This window comes from Betta splendens, chromosome 9 (genome assembly GCF_900634795.4).
Source record: "Betta splendens chromosome 9, fBetSpl5.4, whole genome shotgun sequence".
Classification (NCBI taxonomy): Eukaryota; Metazoa; Chordata; class Actinopteri; order Anabantiformes; family Osphronemidae; genus Betta; species Betta splendens.
The window spans coordinates 23516370-23543336 of NC_040889.2; the positions used below are offsets into that span (position 1 = coordinate 23516370).

The window sequence follows — 26967 nt, forward strand, 5'->3', positions numbered from 1 at the left end:
GCCTGCACGTCCGGTGACCTGTATTCAAACGGGCCGTGACGTGTGACAGAGACAGCGTGCGCTTGTGTGAAACGAGGTCGACCGCTCGCCGCTGCCGTCCACCGGGGGTCACGACCCACAGGGTAAACAGCCTCAGTGCAAACATTAGCCTGTGTCGGAGTCCGTCGCACCGGGAAATGCCCATTTCCTGTTGCGAGCAGAGGCCCGATGATAACGCGCAGCGCTGGCGTCCTTGGACAGATACGAGCCTGATCACTGTAGGTTTGTTTAATGGAACCTAATCTCCAACCAGTGCAGCTCAGTCACATTAGAGCTGCTTCAGAGATACACAGTTCATGATCAGGTTCCTCCTTGAAATAGCAAACCGAGACGAAGAGTGGAAGTCTAGAAACAAACATCAACAAGCAGGACAAGTACTCAGGACCAGGTTTTCTTTTTTTTTTTTACAAAAAAGCTCTTTATTATTAAATAAATAAATACTGCACTTTTATACACAATAAGTTATCTAGGATGTTTTCCACCAAGGTGATAATGGCTCTTAAAGGATCCCTACAGGACCTCTAGTACGGTTGTTGTATGTCACTCTCGCCCCTCCAGGGCCCAGCGTGATGTGCTGAGCCCATCTGTCACCAAGGAGAACAAATCACAGTTTTAGAAGTTAGTGTGATATCACACCCCTCCCACTCTCACACACACACACATACGCGCAGTCATCCATATAAACAGCGTAACTGTGCAGCATCCACGTCAAATCATGTCACTGACACACACTGTACATCATTTACAATATTCCACAGTTCACCGACGGCCTCGGAAGACAGTTTCCACTTTATTGTACACATTTGAGCTGGTGCCAGCCCAGCAGCGGCCTTTACTTAAACACCCCCACGTCATTGTCGTTCAAACCAACATCCTCGGTCCCTTTAGCCGTCAACATACAAAATCAGCCCTTTTCGTCGCCTACAGTCATTGTGCTACATTTCATCCTCTCCCTCTGTTTCAGCCTCTGTGTATCTACTCTCTGCACCTCGGCTCAGTCTCCAAGGTGCAACCGTGCAGGAATTTTAATTCCCGTCGCACACGTCCGCCCTTGGTCCGCGCGGATCCCGTCCGACCGTTCCGCTGCAGCGTCGCGGGAGCTCCGTCCGGTGGTCCGTCCGCTCGGCGCCGTCCGGCGGCGGGTTTAGCTGCACCGCTGCAGAAGCATGTTGAGCGAGTACACCATGCGTTCGCGCAGGTCGGTGGGACAGCCCGACTTCAGCAGGGAGCTCAGCTTGAAGGTCTTGGAGACGCGGTCCTCGTTGATGTAAGTCAGCAGGTACTCGTCCCTCTGGCAGCACAGGATGATCTTGGTGTGGTCATGGTAAAAGTTCACCTGAGAGGGTAGATGAAAGGGTGAATGATTTATTAGTTCATGTTCCAGCATTCTCGTAATTACAATTTATCTTCTTAATCCTAACGAGCGTGCATGTCTGAGCATAGGCTGCAATAGTAAATACCTGAAAGGTGCCATCATTAAAGAGCATCATGAGGGCGCGGTCCGACTTGAGCCACTGCAGCAGGTAGAGTCTGGGCATGTGTGCGTCTGTCATACTCCCCAAGTCCCCGCCCTGAGACAGCAAGGGAGGAACACGAGGATTAGACCTGTTTCCACTTGCAGGATAGGCTTCTCATGCTTCCAAAGACAAAAGGCAAGGCAGATTTATACCAGAGATTCACTTACATCCATGAGGTTCTCCTCCATGTAGTGGGAGAAGTACTTGAGCACAGTCACTTGGCCCACAAAGTGCTGAGGGACCTCACACGTGGGGAAGACGGAGCGCTGGCCCAACTCTGCATAATAATGGATGGTCCTGAACAGAAGCAGGGGAGGAAGGAGTTAAATACCAATTAAATACAAGCAAACAGATCAAACACGAGATAAAAAGTCACACCAAGTTCTGAATTAAGTCCAAACCACTAACAGGTCCTGCTGGATGCGTCTGGGCACCACAGCACATCAAGTTAAAACAAGCCTGTCCATTATACTGAACTTCGTGACTAAGAACACTTCAAACGAAGGTGGAGCGCTGAATTGGAGGGTGCATACTTTCTATCGGGCAGCAGGCTCATGTGGGTGCCATTGTTGAAGAGAACTCCCACGGTGTGATCAGACAGCTGGTAGCCGAAGCCGTACTTGTTGGAGTAGTCCACCCATTTAGTGACCCACTGGAGGCTGCAGCTGTTGGAGTCCTGGGGGATGTCGTTGGCTGCGAGGTGAGAGCACAGAAGAGGGTTTAGAACCCATGGAGGGAGCCTTGAATGCCAGACTGGAGAGGAATGGAACATGATGTACTGTTCATTTGCTCCTTGATCCACACATTTCAAGGTCACATACAAATAACAGGCCTCGGCTGCATCACTGTCATGCACAGGTCCTGTCTTGGTAGTGGCTCGCGAGCGGACTCACCTTTAGGCATGTTCTCCAGACATCCCCTCAACACGGTGGCGACGGTCTCGGCCACGCTCCCCGTGGTGCTGTCCTCCAGACCTACATAGACACAACAGCAGGGGGTCATTAAGCCTGACGTCACACCGGCGCCCGGCGAGAAACCGCTCAGCGCGCCGACGCCCGCGCGCGAGTTAGATCTACGCGTGCGTAACTGGCAGTCGGCGTGCGTTCGTGCGCGCGGCTGAACTCACATTCGCTGCTGCTGCTGCAGCTCCCCAGGCTCCCCCTGACGATCAGACGGATGGTGTCTCGCATCGTCGGGGACTCGCTCTCTGTTGCCGGGGCAACCGGGCTCTCGGCAGATGGCGGAAGCGGACTTCCATTCTGAGGTGGGAACGAGTGACGACAGGGTTCAGGATGTGCGACTTTAGATCATCTCTTCCTACGATGACTCAGCAGTCACCCACAGATGCAAAGTGGTTGGCTTAAAGGTTGAAAATAAGTGCTTTCAGCGAGTTCTGAAGCTCTGCTCGTTTTAAACTTCCGCACGGCATCAGAGTGAGTCATCGGATTCTCCTCACCGTGATGCCTCAGATCTACCTGTTTATTTGATGGCGCTATGAATAATGTTTCTGAATCATCATCATCATCATCATCGCATGCACTGTGGTAAATACCCTGTGTTGGCTCTTACCTCCGTAAGCTTGTGTTGCTGGCTGATCACAGTTCTCTCCAGGTCGTGCTGCAGTTTGTAGATCTCCTCCTCCTCTTTGGTCAACTTATCTATAATAGACAACGGCAGCACACGCACGTCAGAGGGCCGACCTTTTAACAAGCGCGACGCGTCACCGCAGTCCTCTGGAAAAGCATGGCGACGGTGGCGGGGACGATACTCACTCAGAGTCTCGTAGTATTTGACCTTGTCTCTCCTCCCACCGAACAGCGCGGCGGCAGCTTTCTTGAAGAAGCTCTTGGCGGGACTGGAGACATGGAAATCTGGCGCTGAGTGACAGCAGCTCGGCGGCAGGCGCTCCGGACTGAAGCCCTGCGGCGCAGCGGCAGGAAGTGGGTCAGTTCACGGCTGCCGGGGGGGGGGGTTCACCGGGACGAGAGCAACGTCTCACCTGCGTGAAGAAGTCATGCCTCAGAATGTGGTCCAGGTCGGGTCTGTCCTCGGGGACCTTGGCGAGCAGGTTGGCGATGAGCTGCTTGGCCTGCGGCGACAGCGACGACGGCAGGGAGTAGCGCGCCTCTCGGATGCAGCGGTACGTCTCCTTCAGGTTGGTGGTCTCGAAGGGCGGTCGGCCCAGCAGCATGGTGTACCTGCAGCGGCGGGGGGGGGGGGGGGGGGGGGGGGGGGGGGGGGGTGAGCTGATGAGCGCCGCTGACGTGAGGATTGACGTGTTAGAACGGGTGTCTGGCCACTCACATGACGCAGCCCAGCGCCCACACGTCCGACTCGCAGCCGTGGCCCTGCTTGTTGAGCACCTCGGGGGACAGGTAGTTGGGGGTCCCGCAGATCGTCTTCCTCCGGTTGCCCGCGGGCTCCAGCTTGGCAGCGAGGCCGAAGTCGCCCACCTTCAGGTCCATCGTCTCGTTCACGAAGAAGTTGCCTGCGGGGGAAGAGGGCGGCGGGGCCGTGAGCGGGTGCCACCGGAGCGCCGGCGGGTCCACGAGTGCACATCTGGACGCGCACGCGGCAGCGAGGTCTTACCGAGCTTGAGGTCTCGGTGAAGGATTTCTTGCTCATGCAGATATTTCAGTCCAGCCACAATCTGTCTGAGATAGTAACGCACCTCTGGCTCCGTGAGCACCTTACGCGCCTTCAGAATATGAGCTAAAGACTGCACAGAGACAGGACAGAAACCAGTGATTACACAGCTGCTTCGTTCACGCTTCCATAAATAAATCCCATTATATTTGGTGACTTCCTGTGGGTGCTTATGCGGGTTTGCCTGCTTCGTGCAGTGCTGGGATCCAAACTGCTGACTGGGTCATCGTAACGTTGACTGCAGAGCGCAGACGCTCACCTTTCTGCTGCAGTACTCCAGCAGGATGTAGATGTTCTCCTTGTCCTCGAAGTGGTGATAGAAGTGCACGATGTGTCTGTGGTGCAACACTCTGTGCAGCTCGATCTCTCTGTCAATCTGACGGGCGAAGACACGGAATTGTATGGTTTGTAAGTGCGGGCACCGGCGTGACGTGTGTGCGCGGTGCGGCGCGGTGCGGCGCGGCGCGGCGCGGCGCGCTTACCTTCTCGCGCTGGTGCGGTTTGGAGACGCGCGCGTGCGGGATGATCTTGGCTGCGTAAACTTTGCCGGTGGACAGGTCGGTCATCTCGTAGCACTTGGCGAAGCCTCCCTGGAAAGAGGAAAGACACGGTTAGCGCGCCGCGTCTCCGGGTCGGGGTAAATCCAGTGCGTGCCTCGGCGTCGGGGCTCCGCGTTACCTTCCCCAGAACTTTTCCGCGGCAGTAGCACTTCCCCGTGACCGGGTCGGTGATTATCCTCGCCATCTCCGCGGGCGCGCTGCGCTCGTCCGTCCTCTTGCGACGCGGCTCGCAGGACCTCTGCGTGGTCTCGCACATGTCGCCGCTGTTTGACTGTTGCGCTCCGATACCTCTGTGTACTTCCATGTGTTGCGCTGTCTCGACTCTTACTCAGGAATGCAGCCCGCGGATCGAGGCCGGAGCGCCTTTATACCCTCCCTTGCCCCGCCCCGCGGTCTGCCCCCCCCCCCCCCTCTGACGTCAGCGAGACGAGAGCATGAGGTCGGCCCGATATCGATCCCCCCGCGCGCACATCGGCGCTGATGATTCTGACATAGTCATGACACGAAGGGGAATAAAGCAGCGAGGGGAGTTTGCGTCTGAACATAATCCCAGGGATTTGGTTCCATTGCTCGGTTCGCACCATCAGTCGCTGTAGGACGGGTTCTCTAGTTTACCTATTTAAGTCATCGAACCGGTCCAATCTACTTTGTGCAGTTTACTGCCGAATTTCATTTATTGTACAAAATATTCACTATGCAGGAAGCACAGGCTTTCTGCATACTGACTAAATTCCTTATTTCTTGGTGCCGTAGCAAACTGTTTGGAGCAATAGCGCCCTCGTCTGGACGGTTGAGGTACTGAAACAGGCTTTACCACGATTACTTCATCCACTACGGTCAATACTGAACTGCACACACACATGGTTTGAGTAGAAAGCTTGGACTGGTCGCAGGTTTGTATTGTAGGAGCAGTTTTACTGTAGAGACCAAAAACTATTGGAAATGGTGTCATGATATTGCGCACAGCTGCTACGGTAAAAGTACAGAGACACAGAGCTCATTTGTAGTTTCTTTATGAAAATTATAACAGCTTTATTAATGCTAGATTTAATGCTAAAGAAAATATAATTTCTAAATAAAAACTACAAAGCCTTTACAGGAATTTAAAGCTAAACATTTGGATCACAGACAAAAAGGTTGTCGGACTTAAGTTCCCACCTCTCCACCCAGTTACAGGCTCAGGTGGCACAGACCATCATCATCCTCCATAAAAAGCCTGTGGGCCTAACGCTGACTGGCTGCTCCAGCACACACTGGGTGGGTGAGTGGCCTTGAGCAGTGCAAAAACGTACATTTTATTCTTATTTTGAACAAACAAAAAATATCAAGCAACATAACTCAACTAGATTTCCACTAAATCAAAGTGGGTCAAAGCTTTTAAGAGCTCCCACATCCAGTCAACATTCGGTTCATTGGCAGTGCAGAGAAGTGAAAAAACCTCTTCACCAGTGACTACAACTAAAACCAGTGTTGTCCCCACTGCTTTAATGATCCCTTATCTCCAGTGATGCCGTGGACGACACCCGTGGGGGATGAAACAACCCAAAGCCGCGCCTTAACATGCTGCGCTTGGCACACGCCTCAGGTGCGATCGCACGGCGCCGATGTCATACGCGAACGTCTGGTCGAGACCGGCGCCGGCGGACGCCTGATGCGGCCAGCGCGGGAACGGGAAGCGGCAGGCGACGACGCGCGCGCCGTCGGGGAGCTCCGCGAGCAGCTTCTCAGCGAGCGCCTCCATCTGCAAACCAGCCAGTCAGTCAAGGGGATGAATCCGCCTCCCGCCTCGAAGGGGAAGCGGCAAGAAAGGAGCCGAGGGGAAACTCACCACGCCTGGAGCGAGGAAGGCCGTCACGTTGTTGTACGCCGACAAATCCGTCTACGAAAGCACGAAAGGGCACGTATGAGGTCATAAAAGCAGGATCTGAACCCAAAAGCAGGCTGTTAACAGGCTTCACACCTTCCAGAAGTCACTCTTGACAAAGGCCGCCCGGGTGGACGGCACTCCGGTCCAGCGGGCCCTGCTCCTGGCCAGCGCCACCAGGATGGAGTTGATCTCGAAGCCCGTGCACTGGAACCCAGCGGACGAGGCCGCGAACACCTGCGGAGTGAGAGCGGGTGATGTCACGGCCCGACGGCGGCGCGGGCCGGTGCGGCGACAAGCCGGCAGCTGCAGCTCACCAGTCTTCCATCACCTGATCCCAGATCTGCTAAGCGGCCCGTGCGTCCCTCGAGCAGCTTCATGGCATTCAGGGTCTGCTCTTTGCTGGAGGGCAAATAAGGAACCTGGGCCACAGGACGGACGGCGGTCATTCAAAACGCCCGCGCCGTCGCGTTGGACTCGACTTTGTTCCACATCCCGAGTCCTGACTCATCTGAACACGAGGCCCATTGAAGTGGCTCTCGCTCACAACAGTCTGGGCTGCTGAGTGCTGTGACGTTAGCCTTGGCTCTGATCTCCCACTCACTGAGCTACAGCATCTCTACTCACGCTCTCTGCTTCCAGCCGCAGCTTGAAGCAGTAAAACGACTGTAGCTTCGCCTGTCGCTGTGAGATACAGTATATGGGTGGATAAACAGAGCACCCTGACCATTATTCTTTTTAACTACAGAGGGTGTTGGACTGGATCATTGTTTATACCTATGCTTTATGACTTTGCCCTGTGCACCATTAGCCAAATTATCTGTCATGTTATCTTGTGTTATGATCTTTAACTAACAAACAGGCAAAATCATTGGGTAAAAGCCACAAAACACACACACACACACACACACACACACACACACACATAAGGAAACCACACGCACCTTCAACTTCCATGGGATTTTGCGAAAGCCAGGCAGCACAAAGAGGCTCCAGACTCCGTACAAGCCCGCGAGCAGAGCCCCAGTGCAGGCTGAGAACACGGGGTGGGGTCTGCTGCTGGGAAGGACCTGGTCCTGCAGAATGACCTCGATGGAGTCCTCCATCACCAAATGTGCTGTGGAAAATGAAAATACAGCAAATTACAGGAATTCTGGCGATTTTCTGAAGCAGCGTCACGCGACCAGGGTTTGTTTTTAATGCTACCAGTGTTTATTAACAGGCCCCAGACAATTTTACAACGATAATTATAAGAATTATTTATTATAATTTTGAGGTTACTGTATATTAAGATATCAAACCAACAACTCAGCCGCAGAATTTAATCCCAATTTTAATTTTGAATGCCATAATACACACACAAACACACACACATGATCAGGCAATTTCAAACACAATATATATATTCAATATAATAGAATTGTCAATAGAAATTCAATTAGATGTCAAGTCGTGTCATTTATGTGCAGAGCTACAGTTATTAGATCTGTTGATCGTTACCACAGCAGATTTTGAGAGCTGCCAAGAACAAAATGTCACCACAGCAGCATTTCCAACAGCAGGTGGTGCTGCGGACGCCGCGTCCACAGACCTTCTAGAAAAGTTTTGTTTACTGCGCTCAGTAATGAAACTCTCTGAGAGAAAAGGTCGGTTCATTCACCGCCGCTCGGCTCCTGATAAAAACCTGACGAAGAGCGAACCGGTGCAGACGCTCCCGTGAAACACGCGGACGGATTTCAACGTATGTTTGAACTCCGCAAAAAACAAACGGTTGAAGCAAATGACGGAACCTACGGATAAACGAACACTGTGCAGCGTTAGTGGGTCCGGTTATAACACACAACCCTGCCGTTTGCAGACACACACACGTTTGTGCAGCCTACCCGAAACGCCCCCGCGTCTTCTGCGCACTTGGCAGAGCGCGCGCGCGCGCGCATACGCGCACAACACGCTCTCACGCGCAGGTCCAGTCAAGGTGCAGTCAACGGCAGGTCCCGCCCTGTAACTTCATAACAGACCAATCAAATATCTGACAACGCGCCGAAACGAGACGCTCGGCAGATTTCTACCCCGGAGCCGACGGTTATGTAATGTGTGTTGTGTCTGCCGGCTCTTAGCGCACTGGAGGATTAAAATCAGTGCTGGCCTCTAGTGAGCGACAAGAAACCGGAGGTAGTGGAGGGCGGTCATTGAAGTGTGAGCGCAGGCTCTGACGTGAACCCACCGATCCTCGCCCTCATGTTCACCTCTCAAATGAATGATCCGGGTCTTAGAATCCACCTGAAAGGGGCCGATGCTGTGATTACAATTGCAAATGCGCCGCCTCGTTCCGCACGTGCTCCCGTTAAAAGCCCTGCAATAATCATATTCATCAGTCAGGCCTCTTATTTGCTCAGCCGCCTGCTCTCGGGGGCGGGGCTGGCTCTGGGCGGGGAGGGGGGGTGACGCAAACGGAGGCGCTGCATCTGCTTCCTGAAATAAATTATATTTCTGGTGACCAGTGGGGAGTTTATTGGCTGCTGCATTGGATTTTTGAATAAACTGGTGATTTTTTTATTTAATAAGGACAAAATGGACTTGTATGGGAAGGTAAGGAGTGGGCTGGGGTTTGACTATTTGCAGTAGAGTGGGTAGAAACACCATCAATCCACCACGTGCTAGTTATAACCAAATACTGAGTTGGGACTATTACTGACATTATGGTGTTCATCAAAATCCCAACTACAAAGGCTTTTTCTGCGGTTCCTCTGTAAATCATCCAGCTGTCGCCAGCTGCGACGCGCTGCATGCTGGGTATTGTAGTCCAATCGCTGCCCGTGCTTTCGCTTTCCATGACCCGGTTGCTGAGAGCAAAAACTACAACCCCCGTCGACCGGACCACCGCCCCCCCCCCTCTCCCGTCGTCGCCGGTGACGCCAGAGAGGCGCACGAAACGCGCTTGTCCGGTGCGCGCTCCCGTCTCCTCTGCTTACACCGAGCGGCAGCCTCGTCAGCTCCGGGGCGCGTGCCAGATCTGAAGCGGAGGGGACAGCTCCCAGGTGCTGAAATCGGTCTTCGCTCCACAGAGAGACATCACCGCCGAGATAGACACTGATATAAACGCCGCATTTTGTAAATCAGGGGCGGTCACAGATAGAGTCGAGGCCTTCAGAACAGGTTGGTTTCCTCGCCGCGTTTTAGCAGCTTCCGTTGTGAATCCTTACGCGACCGACTTTGATAGAAAAAACGGCCGGATTTGCTGGTTTTAACATTACGTGGCGTGCGGCTCCCTGCGCGACCACATCGTGTAATTTCATGTCATATCGGGTTCTGGCTAGCGTGTGCGCGCGACCGTGTGCGTGTGTGTGTGTGCGCGCGCGCGCGCGTGCGTGTAAATGCCATTGAAGTGTTCAAAGCGGCGTCCTTGCACGCGCTGCTTAAATGGTGGCTCATTTTCGTAACGCGGAAGCGAAGACAAACCCGGAGCAGGACGGACGGAGGTCCGGCCTCTTTTACGGCCGCACGGGCTCCAGAATGAGCTCGGCTCCATATGCTGGACGTGTAATGGCAGCGGCTTTGTCAAAACACCCCCCGTGGAGCGAAGATGACCGTGCTCGCAGTGGGCTCGTCCTCTTAGGTGGTTGAGGGCAGACAGCGTGTAGTGAAGCGCTGGACGGTGGGAGGCTGTTCTGTGTTTGCAGGCCAGGCCTGAGCAGATGTGACGGCTGGTTGGGTGTCTGCTGAAGGTGCTGGTTTTACAGGAGAGTAGTCACACCCCCACAACTGTTCATTTAGACATTACAGTTTAATGTAAAGCTGTTGTATCACATTTTTTTTTTTTATTCCGATACATTATACAGTACGCCCACTTTAATTTGGCGCCCACACAAAATGTAGTGACTCAAGTTAATACTTGTAAAAGCCACGGTTGTGTAAATTATAAAGGAGTTGGAAGACAAACGGCCGCACTCAGCTGTTTTACATCCCAGCTATCTAATTGTCATCAGGGCATCAGCTTGCTGCGTCGGTCGTGCTGCTTTTCCTGACGCAGCCGTCTGTCTCCCCCGATCTATGGCCTCCACAAAGTGCTTCCCCCGTCCTCGCTCGCCGGCCCGAACGCAGACCAGGGAACCGGTCTCACGTCCCGCTGTCCCTCCCTGCGCTTCTGCAGATGGCTGCCACTCAGGACGCGAAGGGGAAGGGCGAGGGCGGCGACCAGAACTTCGACTACATGTTCAAGCTGCTGATCATCGGCAACAGCAGCGTGGGCAAGACGTCGTTCCTCTTCCGCTACGCCGACGACGCCTTCACCTCGGCCTTCGTCAGCACGGTGGGCATCGACTTCAAGGTGAAGACGGTGTACAAGAACGACAAGAGGATCAAACTGCAGATCTGGGTAGGAAACACATTCATGGGTCCAAAGCGGATGCAGGGCAAATGTTAGCTTATTGATTTTAAACTTATGAGACTCAAGTTCTGTAACAGCAAACCTTTATATGGGACTATATGGTCTAAACAAACTTCCTGCTTGGAAAATCAAAACCAGTAACAAACCAGTAATGTTTTTTTCCACAAACTTCTATTCAGTTCATCTGTTTGCATGTTGATATTAGGGGAAATTCAAAGAAATGTGCTTCTGTGGTGGTGGAGGTCTACCTGAGCGTCAGAGGGGGAGGGGGCTCCCCCCTGCATCGCGCTGTCCCACAGAGGGGACACGTTGAGCGGTCCATCTGTGCCCGGAGCCCGTTTTCTCCTGACCTCTGCCCGCGTTTCTCTCTGTGGATCAATAGGTTTTCAAGCTGTAGGATTGGCCATAAAAAACAGACAGCCAGACGACCGCTTACATTATCCATTACAATGGTTTGACAAACAGCCGAGACTAATTGAGACAATTTCCGTTGAGCATCGCGGTTCCCAGTTAGAATATGCTCAGTTCTTTGTTCCTCAGTCTTGGAAACAGGTGCCCGATCATCTGTGCGCCTAATTAACTGAAGCAAGCGTCGGTTTGACGCGCTGCCGTGTAGCGATGGAGACAGATGGAAGTGTCAGCGTTACTGACAGCAGGCGACTAAGTGTTGGTTTGACGCTCAGCGTGGAGGAACACACAAGCAACACCTTCCTGGGAACGTGTGGGACTTGTAATACCTCAGCGATGCGTTCAGGTTCCTCTCGTCGGCGCGTTCTCAATCCGCTTTGACCTGTCAGTCGAGCACTTGGCCGTTTGAGGGCAGGACTTTTGGGCAGCGTCATCACGGGAGCGGCGCCATTCGTTTCCATGGAGCAGCACAGATTTCTCCCTATTGTCATATTAGGCTAAAGTGAATTACACCAGAATGAAACCGTTGCCAGGAGGATGAGGACTGTGCTGAATGGAGAGTCTGCCGCGTGTCAGACTCCACTCGAAGGCGGCAGCGTCTTGCATTGATTTCGCGCCATCTGCTGAGCACAAGCGAAGCTCTTCAGGAAGCTCCGGTTCGCAGGACTCAGCATATTTATTGCCGTCCTGATCCGTCTTTTAAAGCGAGAACAGGAAAACCTGCTCACGGAAATAGCCCGCGAGCGCAGAGGTCACTGTCAAGCATCAGCCAGGGATCAATAGCGTAATGAAACGTCCCAGACCAGGAGAAAGCAGGAGGTTAATGCGACTGAGACGACGGGAGCACAGTGTATCATGACTTGGTGCAACCGTATTAATAATAGACAAAATCCCCCATTATGCTGCTCAGAATGTCACCGCGCTGAGGATGAGCACATTCACATCTCTGCGGAGTGAAGGTCAGCGCTGACCTCCGGCCACGGCGCGGGAAAACAGCGTGTTCGAGCGGAGCCAAGTGGAGCAGCCAGAAGTCCTGCATCGTGATTCACACGAGCCCGCGAACACGCTCGTGGGCGCAGCAACAGCGGCGTCAGCGTACAACGCGAACAAGGGGGGCGCTGCTTGTTATATAAGCAACAGAGGATTTCGAAGCATCCGTCCAAAATGTCCTCCGCTTCCCGTTGAGGGCACGCGGCCGCTGTGCGCCGGGCGTTTCCAGGGCAATCTGTGCACAATGCGCCCGCTTCGCCTCGGGGCTATTTGTTGAGCCTGCAAATGAGCCACGAGCGCTTCAATCGCTCCCCTTCTATTTTTAGCCCCCTTTTCTAGGAGCTGCATGTCAGCTGCATGAGCCCCGAATACATCGCACCACGGCGTTGGGCACTGAGGGATTATTTTATGGAGGGGGAGGAAGGAATCAATGAAATCGGCCCAAACGGAGCCGTTGTTTTTGGCATCTTATCGATGCAGAGCTAGTGAGGCTCAAAGCGCAATGAGTCCTCCCACAGTGTGAACTCGGTGACTCTGCATGTGGTCACTGCATGTTGTTAGCGTGTGCGAAGCGTGGACATGACTGTGCTTCTGTGCTCATGTTGTGTGGACGCAGGACACGGCCGGCCAGGAGCGCTACCGGACCATCACCACCGCTTACTACCGCGGGGCCATGGGCTTCATCCTCATGTATGACATCACCAACGAGGAGTCCTTCGGCGCCGTGCAGGACTGGTGAGTCACCTTGATCCGGGTCCGACACCATCGTCTCCGGGCCCTTTCTAAGAATATTCTCATGGGCGTCGGAGCGTCTCCTGCTTCCTCCCAGACAGTTCATCTGACTGACGCGTGTCCATCTGTGTCCGGCTCAGTTACCGAGGGGAAACCAGTCCAGGTCGCTGCTCGGGTTCGTCGCTGAGTCACCCAAGCGTGTTCAGCCAGCGCCGCGCCCGCTCGGCTGCAGAAACCGGGTTTCTGGGTTAGGATTCTGTTCTGCAACGCGCCGATCGGGACACGTCGCAGAATCAATGTCCGTGGTTCAGAGAATGAGCATTTGTGAGTGTCATTCTCTGCAAACACACTTTGTGCAGTAGATGTCACACACCTGCTTCTCACCTACTGCAGGACAATAACAATCAGCCAGCGTCTGATCCCTGCTCACCTGAAGCAGCAGCAGCTTCAGGAACCACCTGTCGTCACGGAAGCAGCTCGTCATTTGAGCTCCAGCTGACGTCCTCTTTTATGACGCATGACGTACGAATTATATCTAAACGCGTGCCGGTTTTCGTGAGCAAGTAAAAAAAGGTTTGCTCATAAAGGTCAGAGCCAGACAGCGATTGTCGCTCTATGTGTGTCTGACACACTTTGTGTGATTGGTATCTTAATTAATGGAACCCACTGGTGTTTACTGGTGGGACAGGACACGATTCATCAGCTGTGAGCCAAGCGGCTGTTTTTTTTTTTACCCTTCACATAACCAGCGTCGCTGCTTTTCTCCCTTTTGCCCGAGGCCTTAATTCCACTTTTCTCTTTCCCTTGTTCCTTGTGACAAGGTTATAGAAAAAAAACAGGTTGCTACGGCAACCGCTCCTTTCCTGACTGGGGCTGAATTAAGCTGGTGACGTGCTCGCTTCCTGTCGGTGACAGAGACAGAAGGGGGAAACGTTGTAACGCCGTCATCAAGCAGCTCTTATCGTAGCGTCGGTGCTGATTACAAGAACAACTACTTCCCCGCTGTGATTTACCACTTTTTCTACCAGCAACAACGACCCTTAATATCCTGCACCTTTTGTTAGACGCGCTGCTGCCTGGTGTTATTAAAGGCAGCTGAATCAGGCCCACGCGCCACAACTGGACTCTTGTTGTTGCGTCCTCTTCCTCGCGGTCTGTTTGCCTCCTGTTTTAGCCGGCGTCATGTTCGCTGCCCTACTTTTAGTATTGTGGTCCATATTGCGTGCAGCCTGCAGGGGGTCAGAGCAGAGCGAGCGCCTCGCTGATTCATAGGAACTCTACTATACATGCAGCATTTGGCCGGGCAGATTGTTTCTGCGAAGGATTTCGCTAACTCTAATAGTAAAATATGAGATGTTGCCAAGAATAAATCACAGAATGATTTTATTCAGTTCTATTAGAAGCACCAGCATGATCTCCAGTCACGCTGAGAGTTACTGTACAAACCCACTGACTTGAGAGAATGGCATACACCATAATGGGGCCCAGTAAAAATGCCTACTGCTGATATTTTGTGATTGAGTCTGGTAGACTGAATCAGACTATTATCATAATCCAGTCTGGATGACACAATGCGTTGAACGAGATGTGGAGCTTTAGCTTTGTTCCAGTCTTGGTGACATCACACAGTTGTCGTCACCCACGTTATAACACAGGCTACGTCAGTTCTAAATAACTATTTAGATTCAAATGTCCTGGTGGAAACATGTGTCACTATGATATCTATCAGGCCAAACAGGAAAAAAGAAACATGGCCTATAATTGGGTGGGACTGAAGCCTATTGTGACAAAAACTAACTAGTTAGCGAAAAATAAACACGAATCTGGGACACGGAGCAGCAGCTGACCCACTTTCCACTGCTGCCATCAGTGACTCAAGTATTTCGCAATGTTCAGGACCGGCCCAAATGGCGGGTCGTGCCCCTGCGTCTGCCATCTATCAGCGAAGCGTCCAAAAGGTCTCATCCAGCACATGCATCACATAACACAGTGCTGCGTGAGTCGAGTGATGCTGCGCTTGTTTCCAACCGCACGCAGGTCCACTCAGATAAAGACGTACTCCTGGGACAACGCGCAGGTGGTGCTGGCCGGGAACAAGTGCGACATGGAGGAGGAGAGGGTGGTGTCGGTGGACAGCGGCCGGCTGCTGGCAGAACAGCTGGGTAAGTGTGACGCATGCTCCCGCTGCCTCTCTGGGTTTTTACCGGCCGCCCGTTGACGCGTGATCTCCACCCTCGCAAAGGCTTCGAGTTCTTCGAGACCAGCGCCAAGGACAACGTCAACGTCAAGCAGACCTTCGAACGCCTAGTCGACCTCATTTGTGACAAGATGTCCGAGAGCCTGGACTCGGACCCCGCCGTCACCACCGGGGCGCCCACGGCCAAGCTCACGGACAGCGCTCCGCCCCTCCAGCAGCCGGGCTGCAACTGTTAGTGACTGGCGTTGGAGCGGAGCGGAGGGCGGCGCCGGCGGGTCCCGTCGGGTCCCGTCGGGTCCCGTCGGGCGGTAGCATCTGTGTTCACCCTCAGCGTTGTCCCTCCTGCTAGTGCTGCTTTCTCTGGACTACAGTTCAAACCCAGTTTAGTAGTAGAGTTATAAGACGCTGTCATATTATCTCACAATCACCTTATATCAAGAGCAAATACGCAGACAAGCAGACAAGGCTATTGTAATAAGTGAAATATAGAGACACAATATTCGCATTCTTCAGCTAGTTAGTATGGGTTTAAACCACGTATGTTTATTGAGGCTGGAAATAATCAATAATCAAGGTGTACAGTTAATCCTGAAGACTTGTAAAATCTTTAAGACCTAGAATAACAATATGATGAAGTAGAGTCAACGAGTGCTTTAATAATTCTTTTATTTTTTTGTACAATATCGTTTGGTTTCTTACGTCTCCTGAAGCTGCCAAAATCTTTGATTTAGTGCACTATAGGATGTAGCGGCTTTGTTCTGTTCAACGAGCGTGCTTGTGGTGCGACTGTTCAGTAAGAGTGCGGGTCTGCATGAGTGTGAGTCACAAACGAGTGCAACTTTGTCATTAAAAAAAAAAAATCTACCTTGGGTAAAAAAGTGGCCTTTTAGCATTTCCAACTCGGCCTCTGTAAGTCGCCCCCCCCTCCCCCGTACTTGCTCTCGGAATGAAGTCAGTGTGTGTATTTGTGTACTTTTGCCACCGTTTGCTGTGTGTAGATGTGTATTTCCCCTAATGCTGTAGGTTTCCCCGTAAATCACCAACACCACTCTTTAAACTCGCCCCTGATGCGACCCCTTGTGCTTTGATGCCGTGAGCATGCTGCCAAAAGAAGGCAATCACTGGTGACCTTTGACCTGAAGCCAGGCCTTACCCCGCCCCCACTCAGCCGCCTGCCCAGCGCTCGTTCACAGCGCGGTGCGTGACATCCAAACCTGCTCTGGCATGGAATCAACAGCCATATATGAGATATATGCCAGTAGAGAGGAACCACACAGACACATCATGGCGACGGGCGACGGGCGAGCGCAGCACTGCTATGGTCAACGAGTGCACTGTCGTATAAGAGGTGGAGCTACTCTAAAACCCACGAAGCCTTTAAGTTAAGAAAAGTCAAACATTTGTGCCAAACCATTACAGTTCCTTCATCATTGTCGGTTGTTTGTTGCATAGTAATAAAACCTCCAAAAATTGCATGAAGTCCGTCCAGACTATCTGTGTAGATTTATAAAATAAGATAGTGTATATAATCCTCTATGTTGCAGATTTAGAAGCATTGTCGCAGCGTTTGCTGCGAGATGCGATGGGCCAATAAGTGCAATATTTTATGAATTAAACCCTGTACATAGTTTCTCCAACGACTCCGTCCGCAGTGTGTGAGGGACAGTTTGGTCCCAGGATGCGTGGCCGCGTGTGTGTGTGTGTGTGTGTGTGTGTGTGTGTGTGTGCGCGCCTGCCAGACTGAAGAGACACGTTAAGTGGTGTAGTGTATCGTTTGTGTATTCCTTTTGTACAAATGTATTCACGTACTATATTCGGTTCCTGCTAACTGTTGGGTGTTGACTGAACTCGTATTATCATGTCGAAATGCAGTGTTGTTGTGAAAGATAGTCAGGAGATGAAACCTCCACGCCATATTGTTGTAACTCCAAGAAAAGGGAATCACATAAACTACTGTAGTTCAAAGACCCTGCGCATATGTGTGTACACGTGCTCGGCGCGTGTACGTCTGTGTATGTGTGTGAAACTATAATTTGATGCTAATAGCCATGAAATAAAATATTGTAATGATCTCAAGTCAAGGTTGATTTTGTACCGTTCACAGGCCAAACGAATCTCAACACTGACACTAACTGTATTTGTCTGTATGGAATCCCTCTCTGGCTCTCGGTTGACTGCTTGAAGGACAGACTGAGCAGCTGCTGCTGGAGCTGGACCTCGACTCATTTCTAGGCAGCGAACACCACCTAGTGTTGCAGAGATGTGTCTGCACCAAGATCTGAGATACTGAAGGACGGACGTTTCAGGACGACTCAAATCCAGAGCTGTGACGTAATTAAATGTAATTATGTAAAGTCTGTAGCTGCAGTACATTTGACTCCTTTCTTTTATCTAATAATAATAATAATAATAATCTAATAACATAACACAGGTGGGGGTGGTGAGTACTACAGTAAGTACATTTCCATGATACATCACTCCATTTCAGAGGAATATTACACCATTTACTGCAGCACATTTACCTGGAAGCCAATTACTGTGTGAAGCTGTTAATTTGACCTCCAGTCACGACTGATCAGCAGACTGGACATGTGATTCTGATCAAAAGCGACCCATGAGCTCAGCAGCGCTTGCACTTCCTGCGAAGGACCAAGAGATAAACACAGATCTTTACAACATTATAAACATGCATGAGATGGTCTAGAAACACTGCGACTGGCTAAGGCTGATGCAGCTCTTTGATTGTGACTTCTGTACCTTCAGTAGTAAAGCAGAGACACGGCTCTGCCTCCATCCTGTACGTCGTTACATACGACTGCACACAATCAAACAGGGAACACACGCGTAGGCAGAATCAACCCATGCTTTTATTTAATTCATTGCATATAAAAACTTTTTTTCCATTCTTTTTATTAGTTTTTCTACATAAAGTTGAATGATCTACAGTGCTATCCAATAGACTGCAATTAACAAGGAATCCATTAAAATTATATTTTAATTGTCCTGTGAAACTTTCAGACAGGTTGGCATTCTAAAGACATAACCCAAAAATAATTGTCCTGAAGACCTTTTTTAAGTTACAGTTTGTGTTTTTCTTCCATACCATAAAAAAATAGAACACATAATGATAAAAGAACCCACTGTTTCCATTGGTCCAGGGCTGTTAAGAATCTACAGTATGCGTGTCAAAGTAAGAGCCCCTGTTTTGGGACAGTGATGCACTCATCCCGATCCCCAACCCCCTCTCACGACAGGTATATAAATAAACTCTCTCCTGTGCAGGCAGAAAGATGTCAGTGGTTTTGGCTATTGCAAGTAATGCGAGTGGAAATGTGGGCCGAGCATAGGTCATTAACACACTGTCAGTGTTCCAGCCGTAATTAATGCAGCAGTGGCTGAACATGCAGATGTGTCTCTAAGCCTCTGTGCTTTGCAGGTCGCGGTCGAGCCCCAACGTCTCGCTCCTGTTGCGTCCCATTCAGTGTTTGGAGCTGCGGCACAACCAGACGGACGCAGGTAACAGGTTGAGCCCCAGCTTTGAGGCGGGACGCAACGGGAGGGAGGGCTGTTCAGACCGCGTCTGCAGAGAATGGGACTCTTGGACATCCAGCTGTAGGCCACACATCACTCAGGAAGCAAATCTTTGACTTGTGGGCGACCTAAATCTCTACAAAGCTCTACACTGACGACACATTTTGTACCCAGCGACAGGTTGTTTTTTTTTTGATGCAAATCGAGTTTGGCTGCGAGAGTAAAAAGGCAACTTTTTTCAGATTCACAAAAGGAGACCAGGCCAAACCCAAGCCAAGAGATTCACTAATGCAGCAAAAGAGATCTAGAAAAGAACGGAATCGAAGGCTAAAGGAAATGACATGAGTTGAATTTAAGGCACAGCCCATGGGCCAAGGAACAGTTTCTTTTTAAAAAAACAATTTGGCTTTGCCCCTCTCTCGACTGAGACAGTCCTCAGCTAAGCAACACGTCGATGGATCGTCTTTACACAGAAGCTCATGTGTAATAAAACATTCTCTCAACAAGAGGTACATAATACAGCCACGCCATCACCAAAAGGGATGATTAAGAATCAACAATTTACAACAAACTGCATTATGATAGTAATAACATTAATAATTATATATTATATACAGCACAATAAATATGTTTGTAAACAGCGATAAAACCAGAAAATGTTATTACAGGTAAGGGCATCGGGTGAGGATGAAAAAAACAACCTCTTGGCAAAAAATAAAAGATTAAATAAAAGGTTTTGAAATGACACATCGTTAAAACAAGCACTCTTTATAAAAGCAGTGTGCAGTATTCAAAGTTTTTTGTGTTGTTTGTTTTTTGTAGATTCTCTAGATTTTATGTACACAGAAAAAAAGGGTACTGTATTTGGGTAGCATAACTTGCAAGCCTGTACTGTGGTCTATGCTACAGTGAACTATTTACTGTACCACCATATTGCAAAACCGACTTAAAATACAAATATAAAAATATACCAATAAATAAAAACATCAAGAGTAAATGATAAATGACAGACGTGGAAAAAGGAAAGATTCTTGGCCGAGCTGTGATATAGAACCGTTCAAAGCCTAAGTATATTAGAGTGAACAAATATGAATGTGGTGATACGTGAATGAATCAGTGCATTATAGTATCTACATAGAGGAGAGGTTTCTATGATAACTACGCAATGGAGCTGATTGTCTTTTCAAAAACAAAGACAGGAACTGCGTTAAATGTCGCAGTGGCAAAATAAAAAGTCATGCTGATGTGAAAGGAAGAGAAAACAGTGGCTGAGGATCAGCAGGTATGCAGCGGTAGGTGTTGTGTACCTCAAGATGACAGAAAAGAAAAAATGGGCACAGTAAGACTTTCATAATACTGGCTGAGAATCACACCAGTCACTTTAAAACACCGGTACAATGCCTGCATACTTACTAATCGAGCATCTACAAAAGGTGCTTCTGGTATCAACTACAAAGCATTGCATTGTCTTGGGATGTGTTCAAAAGAACTGCAGGCAACAATAATACGTTTTAAAGGCTTCTTACACATCACAAACAAGTTCAATGAGTGTAAAGAATTCAGGCGGTCACAAAAATGAAGGTCTCAACTCACGTGACAAACTGAAGACGAGTACAGTGGCGCAGGAGCAGTAGTCTAAATGCTATTGGAGCAAGTGCAAACACCTCAGAACGACCCTAATGCAATCAAGGATAGCCTTCAAAACACTGAACGTCTGTGACTCATCGCTGCCCATCGGTTTCCAAAGGTTCTCTCTCGTCAAAAGAAAACCTAGGTTTGCAAAAGTAAATTCTAGAAAATATCTGAATCTTACATACAGTACAATACAAAAATGAAAGAGGTCTGGGACAGCATCATGGCTGTTGAGATTTGAGCTTTGTGTCAGTCAGGGTTCCAAGGAAGACTTGCACATCAGAAGTGTGTCTCGAAAAGCTCCCCAGCGTGCTGCGGCTTTCATGTCTGTGGTGTCCCGTCAGGTTTTCAGCAGAACGGCAGCATATCGCGCCTTTTAATTAGTAGCGGGGAAAGAAACGAGCTAACCGAGAGGGAGATTCTCCTCGAACGCGCCGACGACCGCCTCTGTACAGTATGGGCACTTGATAAAACACAGAAACACGGCAAAAACGTTCATGTGTTGGACGAAGAGCGCGGGGCTCGTCCACGTCCTAAACTTAAAGTTAGAAAGCGGAGGCTTAGAAGTGAAATAAGGACACAGCACTTCAGTACAAATGGGAATGGAAAAGAGTTTTCCTGAGTGCAAAAAAACTTGAAGTACCCGTGGGTGTGTCTGAACAAAGCTGACAGGAGGATCGGCCACTGTGAAGAGCAGCGCACGCATTGGAACCATGAACACAGATGTATAAAAAACCAAGACAGACTTCACAAAACCCAAAAATAATCTATTGATAAACATCTGTCATTACTAAGAGGAACAGTTCATCAGGTGCTGTTCATAAACTGCTATGTTTCTGAGGATTTCTCCTCTTCCTCCTCCTCCTCTACTGCCTTGTCCTCCACCGCGCATGGTTGTGAGCAGGGGGTCTCCCCCTCCTCTGCTACCTCATCCTCCTCCTCCACCTCCCCCACCTGCTCGTCCAAAGGAATCTCTGTTGATTCAGAGTCCTGCGTGCAAAGTGTTTTAGAGTCAGTACAGCTGTTTTCCTCCTCTTCCTCCTCCTCCTCGTCCTCCTCCTCCTCTTCCGGCTGACTGCCGCTGTCTTTCTCAGTGTCGGACTCTCCATCCTCCTCCAGGGTGAGCTCGAATTGGAACTTGTCCCCTCCGGGGGGTCGGGTGCCGTCCTCGGACTCATCCAGCGCAGGAGAGGGACTCTGGGGGATGGTGCTTTGGTACCACTCCCTGTTGTCTTCCAGCGTGTCCAGGATGTCCTGGGCATCCGGATGCACCAGGTCAGCCCACGTCTCCCACAAGGGGTGAACTATGTAATCGATGAAGCCGACCTGCAGCACACACGCAGACGAGTGGTTTATTTGGATGTGCGCAGAGTGAAGGTGGGAACGCGGCGTGCTTGTGAGTGTGTTACCTGGTTCTTCTCCACTGAGGCATTGTGTTTGTCACACATGGGGCTGATCTCCATGCCCCTCTCCCTCTCTCGGTCCCCTTGGCTGAAGAACTCCTCCATGATGCGATCCGTCCACTGCCGGTACAGCTGGAGAGGCTTGGTGGGGTTACTCAGGTCTGCACAGTGCACCATGTTTTGGAGAACCTGAATATGACACACAATAAAGTCTAAAGCAGAATTGTCTCTCAACAAGTTTTCAGCATCACAACTTTTTTACATAAATCATATTGCTGCGTCTCTACTGAGTGGAAAAGTATTTTGAAGCCAAATGCTCTTTATAGTAACTACGCATGAAAACACACAAATCATGTAGTCACTGTTTGGAGGCTTGTTCTGACCTGTATCCTGTCAGAGTAGTTGTCCAGCAGCAGCACGCCGGAGCTCGTCACCTTCTTGGTTTCCACCATAGTTTTCAGATCAGCCAGTAGATTCATGTGCTTTGACATGTCTGTTGCTAGCACCTTGGGACACCCACAACAACTCATCAGCACACATTTATTAACAAGTGGAAGTCGAGCTTGCCTGTACTTTAAGGCTAGTATAAACTTTATCGAAGGGATCTTTTCACTTACGATGTCAATGACCATCTTTCGCAGTGATTGTCTTTGTTTTTTGGTCAGGTTTTGGAAGATGTCACAGTTCTCTTCTTGTAGGAGCTTGAAACCAACGGCTAGATGATGGTTCTCCAACACAGACGAATCATTGTACATCAGCGCCAGCTCTGAATCTGCAGGGAAAACACAGTTTAGTTTAAGTTTGTGGCCTTTGAAATGTCCCAAAAAAAAATAAAGAAAGAAAAAAGAAAACCAAGCTTGAAATGACATAATAAAATATTTATGTATTGCTTGTACCCTGTTTATTTGGATCATCATGTCCTAATTAGAGCTATTAGGTCTGCAGAAATCTACTGAGGCAACGTAGCAGAAGAAAAGCACCAACATGTTTTTTTGCTGAATGGTTTCCCCCACTCTGGGTCATTTGAAGGTCCTCTAGCTGTATTTAGATTTTCCATTAAGATGCATTAGTGCTGGCCACAGCGGAGCAGAGTGACAGAAAGGAGAAAGGGGATCCTGCTCTGCTGCTCTGTGGCTGACAGCAGATCAGTGTGGTGGTGGCTCCTAACTAGGATGACTCACACTGCCTTTACTGCAGGGATTCCCCATTTGGGCTTATGGGAAGCACGACACATTTGTGAGCTAAGTATGTGAGCAGACCTCTGTCTACTCTGATACAGTATTAGTAATTCTCTGAGACAAGACTCGCATTCATGAGAGTTTCCTGTTTGAGACAAACACAGGGTGACCAAATTCTGTTTTTTGTGTGTGTGTTACTTGAAACTCTCATATTAGGGTGATTTTTGTGGCAACTCCAGCAACAAGTGAGTCAGTTAAGGCATAGATAGCAGAGGTTCAGTCTGTAGCTGGAGGACACTTCAGTCAGCCACTACCCTACAAGAGTCTGTGAGATGGTTAGGCTCCAAGCAGAGGGAGCAGTCTGCATCAGTTATTTTACCCTGTGTGAGGTTGTTTCTGTGGTGGGCCTGCTATTCTCATTTGTTTTCTTCTTGTTGCTTTCAGGTCTTCAGGGAATTTATTTGTCATTTTTCCTACGTATTGTGAAGGATAGCATCAAATGTTAAGAGGAAGGTTGTTTTTTTTCTCTAAAAACACATTAGTCTGAATGGTCATGTGCCTCAATATCGATCAGTTCTTTGAACCCCTTGGAATCACAGGTCACAACAGCACACGTGACTGACAGAAAAACATGGTGTGTGTGTGTGTGTGTGTGTGTGTGTGTGTGTGTGTGTGTGTGTGTGTGTGTGTGTGTGTGTGTGGTGTGTGTGTGTGTTTGTGCGTGCGTGCGTGCATGAATGCATGTGTGCGTGCATCTGTTTACTTGTACTTGCCTCGAAATGAGAGTGAAAGAATAGATTTTCCTACCAAAGTGAGGACATTTGGACAAAGTGCATTTTGGCTGGTCCTCACTTCTTAAATACAAGGATGTGTGTGTGTGTGTGTGTGTTTCCTACAATTGAGGGAGAGGTGGATCACAGTATATACAAAACTTTACGTCTGAGGCGGAGGCCACAGAGTGGATGCTCTCACCTGCATCAGACTGTACTGTAAGTGTGAGATTTGTGAACAATACCGCTGAGCTGCTGACGGAGCTGTTAAGACAGTGCTGTATTTAGACTCACTGGTGTTAATCAGGAACTGGTTGGAGACTCCAGGATGGTCCACGTCATGAATTGCACTGGCAAAGATGGCAGCTAGGATCTCGAGGTCTGTGAACACGGCCTGGAAAAAAAAAGGACGGCGCACAGAGGGGGAAGGTGGGGTTTGAACGAGTCTATCAAATCACTGGATAAAAATATCCTTGCAAGTAAGAGACATTGATTGAAGCAGGAGGTTGATTGAAGCTGATTGTGGAAGCGTGTTAAAGCTCACGCCCACATATTAGTGCATTGCTCTTCATTTGTATTGTGCATGTGTGCACACATGTGCCTCACCTCAAGGGCGGGGGTGGATAGCAGCACGTGAGTGGACTGGGTGACATCAGCAGCATGGATGTTGTTATGATAGGCCACATCGCCATGATAGTGGTCTTCTAAGGTCATCAGGTATGTTATAAAGGTGTCAAGTGGAATTTTAAATGTTTTTAACAAGTCTCTCTCCTAGAAACCAGAAGAACATAAGACATTGAGTCAGGCTATTACGAGCTTCTTTGTAGTGACAGTTGAGGAAGTAATGTTATCACCTGGAAAATTGTGTGCATCATGACTGTCAGTGGCCGATTCCCAGAGAATTCTGAGATTTTAAAAACATTAAGGCCCCATTTATTCACATGTTCCAGCTCCTGAAAAACAAAAGACAAAACATTAGCCTTGACCCTGAAGCAGTGCGCCTTGCACCATTTCTTAGGGTACCAAACGCACCTTTGCAAGCTCATCCTCTGTCTCCGTCTTAACTCCAAAGCGAGGGATATTGGAGTTTGTGAGGCTGGAGGAGTGCTGCAGCTTCTTCACCCCGCTGATCTGGGACATGGGCTTGTTCTTCTTCTCCTTGTCCTTCTGTGTTTGAGGAGACGGCATCTCCACTTCATGTTGTTTATCTGGAAACAGGCCACGATATAAACATGGGTTTTACAGTAGTTATACACTAGGTTTATATACAAGTAAACCCAGCCGGGAAACTTACAGGGAATTTCACCATTATTTAAAGAGCGTGTGTTTGGCAAAATACACATTCACTCTGGAGAACTGGGAAATCATTAATGCCTTCATTTTAGAGGTGATTTGTTTTATTCCAGTCAGGTGAGTCTAGCTTCCTTTGTCATTACTCACCCAGGAAGGTGCTGGAGATGAACTCAGACACCTGGTTCCCAGAGCGGCTCATCTCTGATAGGTGAGTCAGCTCCCTATTCAACATCCTCTTGAACTGAAATAAGGACACAAATACACACGTTATATACAAGGTGATGTCAATGTATTTAAATAAATAAAACTGAATAAGCTTTTTTAATGATTTTTAAAAATATTTGTGAGGTACAGTGGGACAATCACTGTCACCAAACCATCTGTCGACTGATTTTATCAGCCCAGGCCTGTGCACAGTGACTTTTACTACCAGATTCCAGTCACAGCACAGAAACTGTACCCAGGAAAGTCACCCCTTTTGTGTCTGTGCTGTACGTAATCAGTAACCCAATTTCCCACTTTCTTCTTTTCACTTTAGTTCTTTCTCTGTCACACTCTCTCCCACTCATTCTCACTTTTCTCTCCTGTGTCTAACTGGAGTGGCCGATCCAAATATAGCTCCAGCTTTTGATTTAACGACCAAAATGACTGATGTGAAGCTGAGCGCTTGAAATCAGGGATTTTCCAAAGGCAATGTAAAAAATGTAGTTACAAAGCAGGTCACACAATAGACCAAAAGAAAAATATAATAGAAGTTCTGAACAATGTCGCTGTGCTATCACACCTAAATGTACAGTATATTTTGTACATACATACACAGCCTATATGTCAAACTGATAGCTTAAAATAGATCAGAGTGTTGTCTGAGTAAGCATTGACCAAGCATGAAGGGACAAAGAACATGTGGTCTCTAATACCAGTCTATAGAATGCAAAACAGACAAATAGCCATGTTTACTTTGATATATATTGTATGTAGTGAAATCCAGAAAAAAAAAGAAAACCAGGCTCATTACAGTGCACCGAAAATATAGAGCACCCAACTACCCAGAGGATCGTTGACCTAAAGCGGAGAGCTCTGTTTGGGATTCTGGTTATTTCCATCTGTGCCAGACACACTGGCAGAATTAATAGGTTTAGTAAAAACTGTATACTACTGCTTTTAAACCTATAATCTCTAAAAAAATGTACTGAGGATGTGTTTTCATGTGATACATGCTGCTGCGTTCACACAAATGAATACGTCATTGCACCCACAAAGCATTATTATACAGGGGGCAGAGATTAAATCCATTAATTCATTTTGTACTATTTCACATTATGATAGTTTAATAAGAAAATAATGTGCTCATTATTTATTAACCACTAATTCAGGACCACATCTTACCTTTATGTATCCCCAAGACACAGAGAGCAAATAATTAGCTTCAGGCATTTTGACAAATTAAGAAAAAGGGTCCAAAACCAGAAAAGTAGAGTTTATATAAAAATTCTGTTTTATTGGTAATTGTGCTGGATATTAGCAAAATGCAAGCAGTCCACAGGTTTTGCCAGTAAAAGACATGAAGCTAAAGAGCCTTCAGCGCTTGGTTCACTGTAAATCAGGTGTAAAGTCAGCATCCAGTCCAAAGCAGCACGTTCCTGCTCAATGAAAATCCACAGAACCAAGCCCATGTTCCAGAGAAAGCCGACTGAGAGAGAAGTGGCAAGAATGTGGAGCTCCAAAAATCCAGTGAGAGCATCCCATAACTACAAACACACACACGCACAGACACCCTTGGATACGGGAACAAACTGCTGAGGCTGTGAATAATTGATGAT

General features: G+C 49.0%; 4 protein-coding genes across 20 annotated transcripts in view; 1 reads left to right on the forward strand and 3 right to left on the reverse strand.

Annotated features, from left to right (window-relative positions):
- Positions 1-417: 417 nt before the first annotated feature.
- plk2b (polo-like kinase 2b (Drosophila)) lies at positions 418-5106 on the reverse strand. The gene is made up of 14 exons (XM_029163361.3): positions 4881-5106; positions 4685-4792; positions 4462-4578; positions 4146-4275; positions 3861-4044; positions 3556-3754; positions 3329-3476; positions 3126-3214; positions 2683-2815; positions 2450-2530; positions 2090-2249; positions 1724-1853; positions 1500-1610; positions 418-1375 (listed from the first exon to the last, which is right to left on the reverse strand). The coding sequence occupies exons 1-14, from the start codon at positions 5064-5066 to the stop codon at positions 1184-1186; spliced, it is 1968 nt and encodes a 655-aa protein (XP_029019194.1). The 5' UTR covers positions 5067-5106; the 3' UTR covers positions 418-1183.
- Positions 5107-5759: 653 nt separating this feature from the next.
- Positions 5760-8948, reverse strand: si:dkey-190g11.3 (uncharacterized protein LOC567059 homolog). Of its 4 annotated transcripts, none has more exons than XM_029163362.3 (6): positions 8851-8941; positions 7571-7743; positions 6944-7048; positions 6723-6863; positions 6591-6641; positions 5760-6503 (listed from the first exon to the last, which is right to left on the reverse strand). In XM_029163362.3, exons 1-6 carry the CDS (start codon positions 8864-8866, stop codon positions 6318-6320), a joined length of 672 nt encoding a protein of 223 aa, XP_029019195.1. In that variant the 5' UTR covers positions 8867-8941; the 3' UTR covers positions 5760-6317. The 4 variants fall into 4 exon arrangements, with proteins under 4 accessions (XP_029019195.1, XP_029019197.1, XP_029019196.1 ...); XM_029163364.3 differs by lacking the exon at positions 8851-8941 and adding an exon at positions 8421-8723; XM_029163363.3 differs by lacking the exon at positions 8851-8941 and adding an exon at positions 8510-8721.
- A 134-nt stretch (positions 8949-9082) lies between these two features.
- Positions 9083-17416, forward strand: rab3c (RAB3C, member RAS oncogene family). 4 transcript variants are annotated; one of them, XM_029162803.3, is made up of 5 exons: positions 9083-9215; positions 10777-11001; positions 13028-13146; positions 15181-15305; positions 15386-17416. In XM_029162803.3, the coding sequence occupies exons 1-5, from the start codon at positions 9198-9200 to the stop codon at positions 15574-15576; spliced, it is 678 nt and encodes a 225-aa protein (XP_029018636.1). In that variant the 5' UTR covers positions 9083-9197; the 3' UTR covers positions 15577-17416. The 4 variants fall into 4 exon arrangements, with proteins under 4 accessions (XP_029018636.1, XP_029018638.1, XP_055367078.1 ...); XM_029162805.3 differs by lacking the exon at positions 9083-9215 and adding an exon at positions 9538-9664; XM_055511103.1 differs by lacking the exon at positions 9083-9215 and adding an exon at positions 9558-9782 and having other exon boundaries at positions 10692-11001.
- Positions 17417-18189: 773 nt separating this feature from the next.
- The window catches only part of pde4d (phosphodiesterase 4D, cAMP-specific), a 124001-nt gene continuing 115223 nt past the window's right edge, over positions 18190-26967 (reverse strand). For 10 of the 11 annotated variants that reach the window (XM_055511100.1, XM_055511097.1, XM_055511101.1 and 7 more), the window contains 9 exons: positions 25295-25388; positions 24887-25062; positions 24709-24807; positions 24461-24625; positions 24149-24248; positions 22524-22678; positions 22290-22412; positions 21913-22095; positions 18190-21829 (listed from right to left, as the gene is read on the reverse strand). In XM_055511100.1, coding sequence (XP_055367075.1) covers positions 21332-21829; positions 21913-22095; positions 22290-22412; positions 22524-22678; positions 24149-24248; positions 24461-24625; positions 24709-24807; positions 24887-25062; positions 25295-25388 — 1593 coding nt within the window. In that variant the 3' untranslated portion in view covers positions 18190-21331. Of the gene's footprint in view, positions 21830-21912; positions 22096-22289; positions 22413-22523; positions 22679-24148; positions 24249-24460; positions 24626-24708; positions 24808-24886; positions 25063-25294; positions 25389-26533; positions 26957-26967 lie in introns of those variants that run through there. The other variant, XM_029162798.3, reaches the window with a different exon arrangement.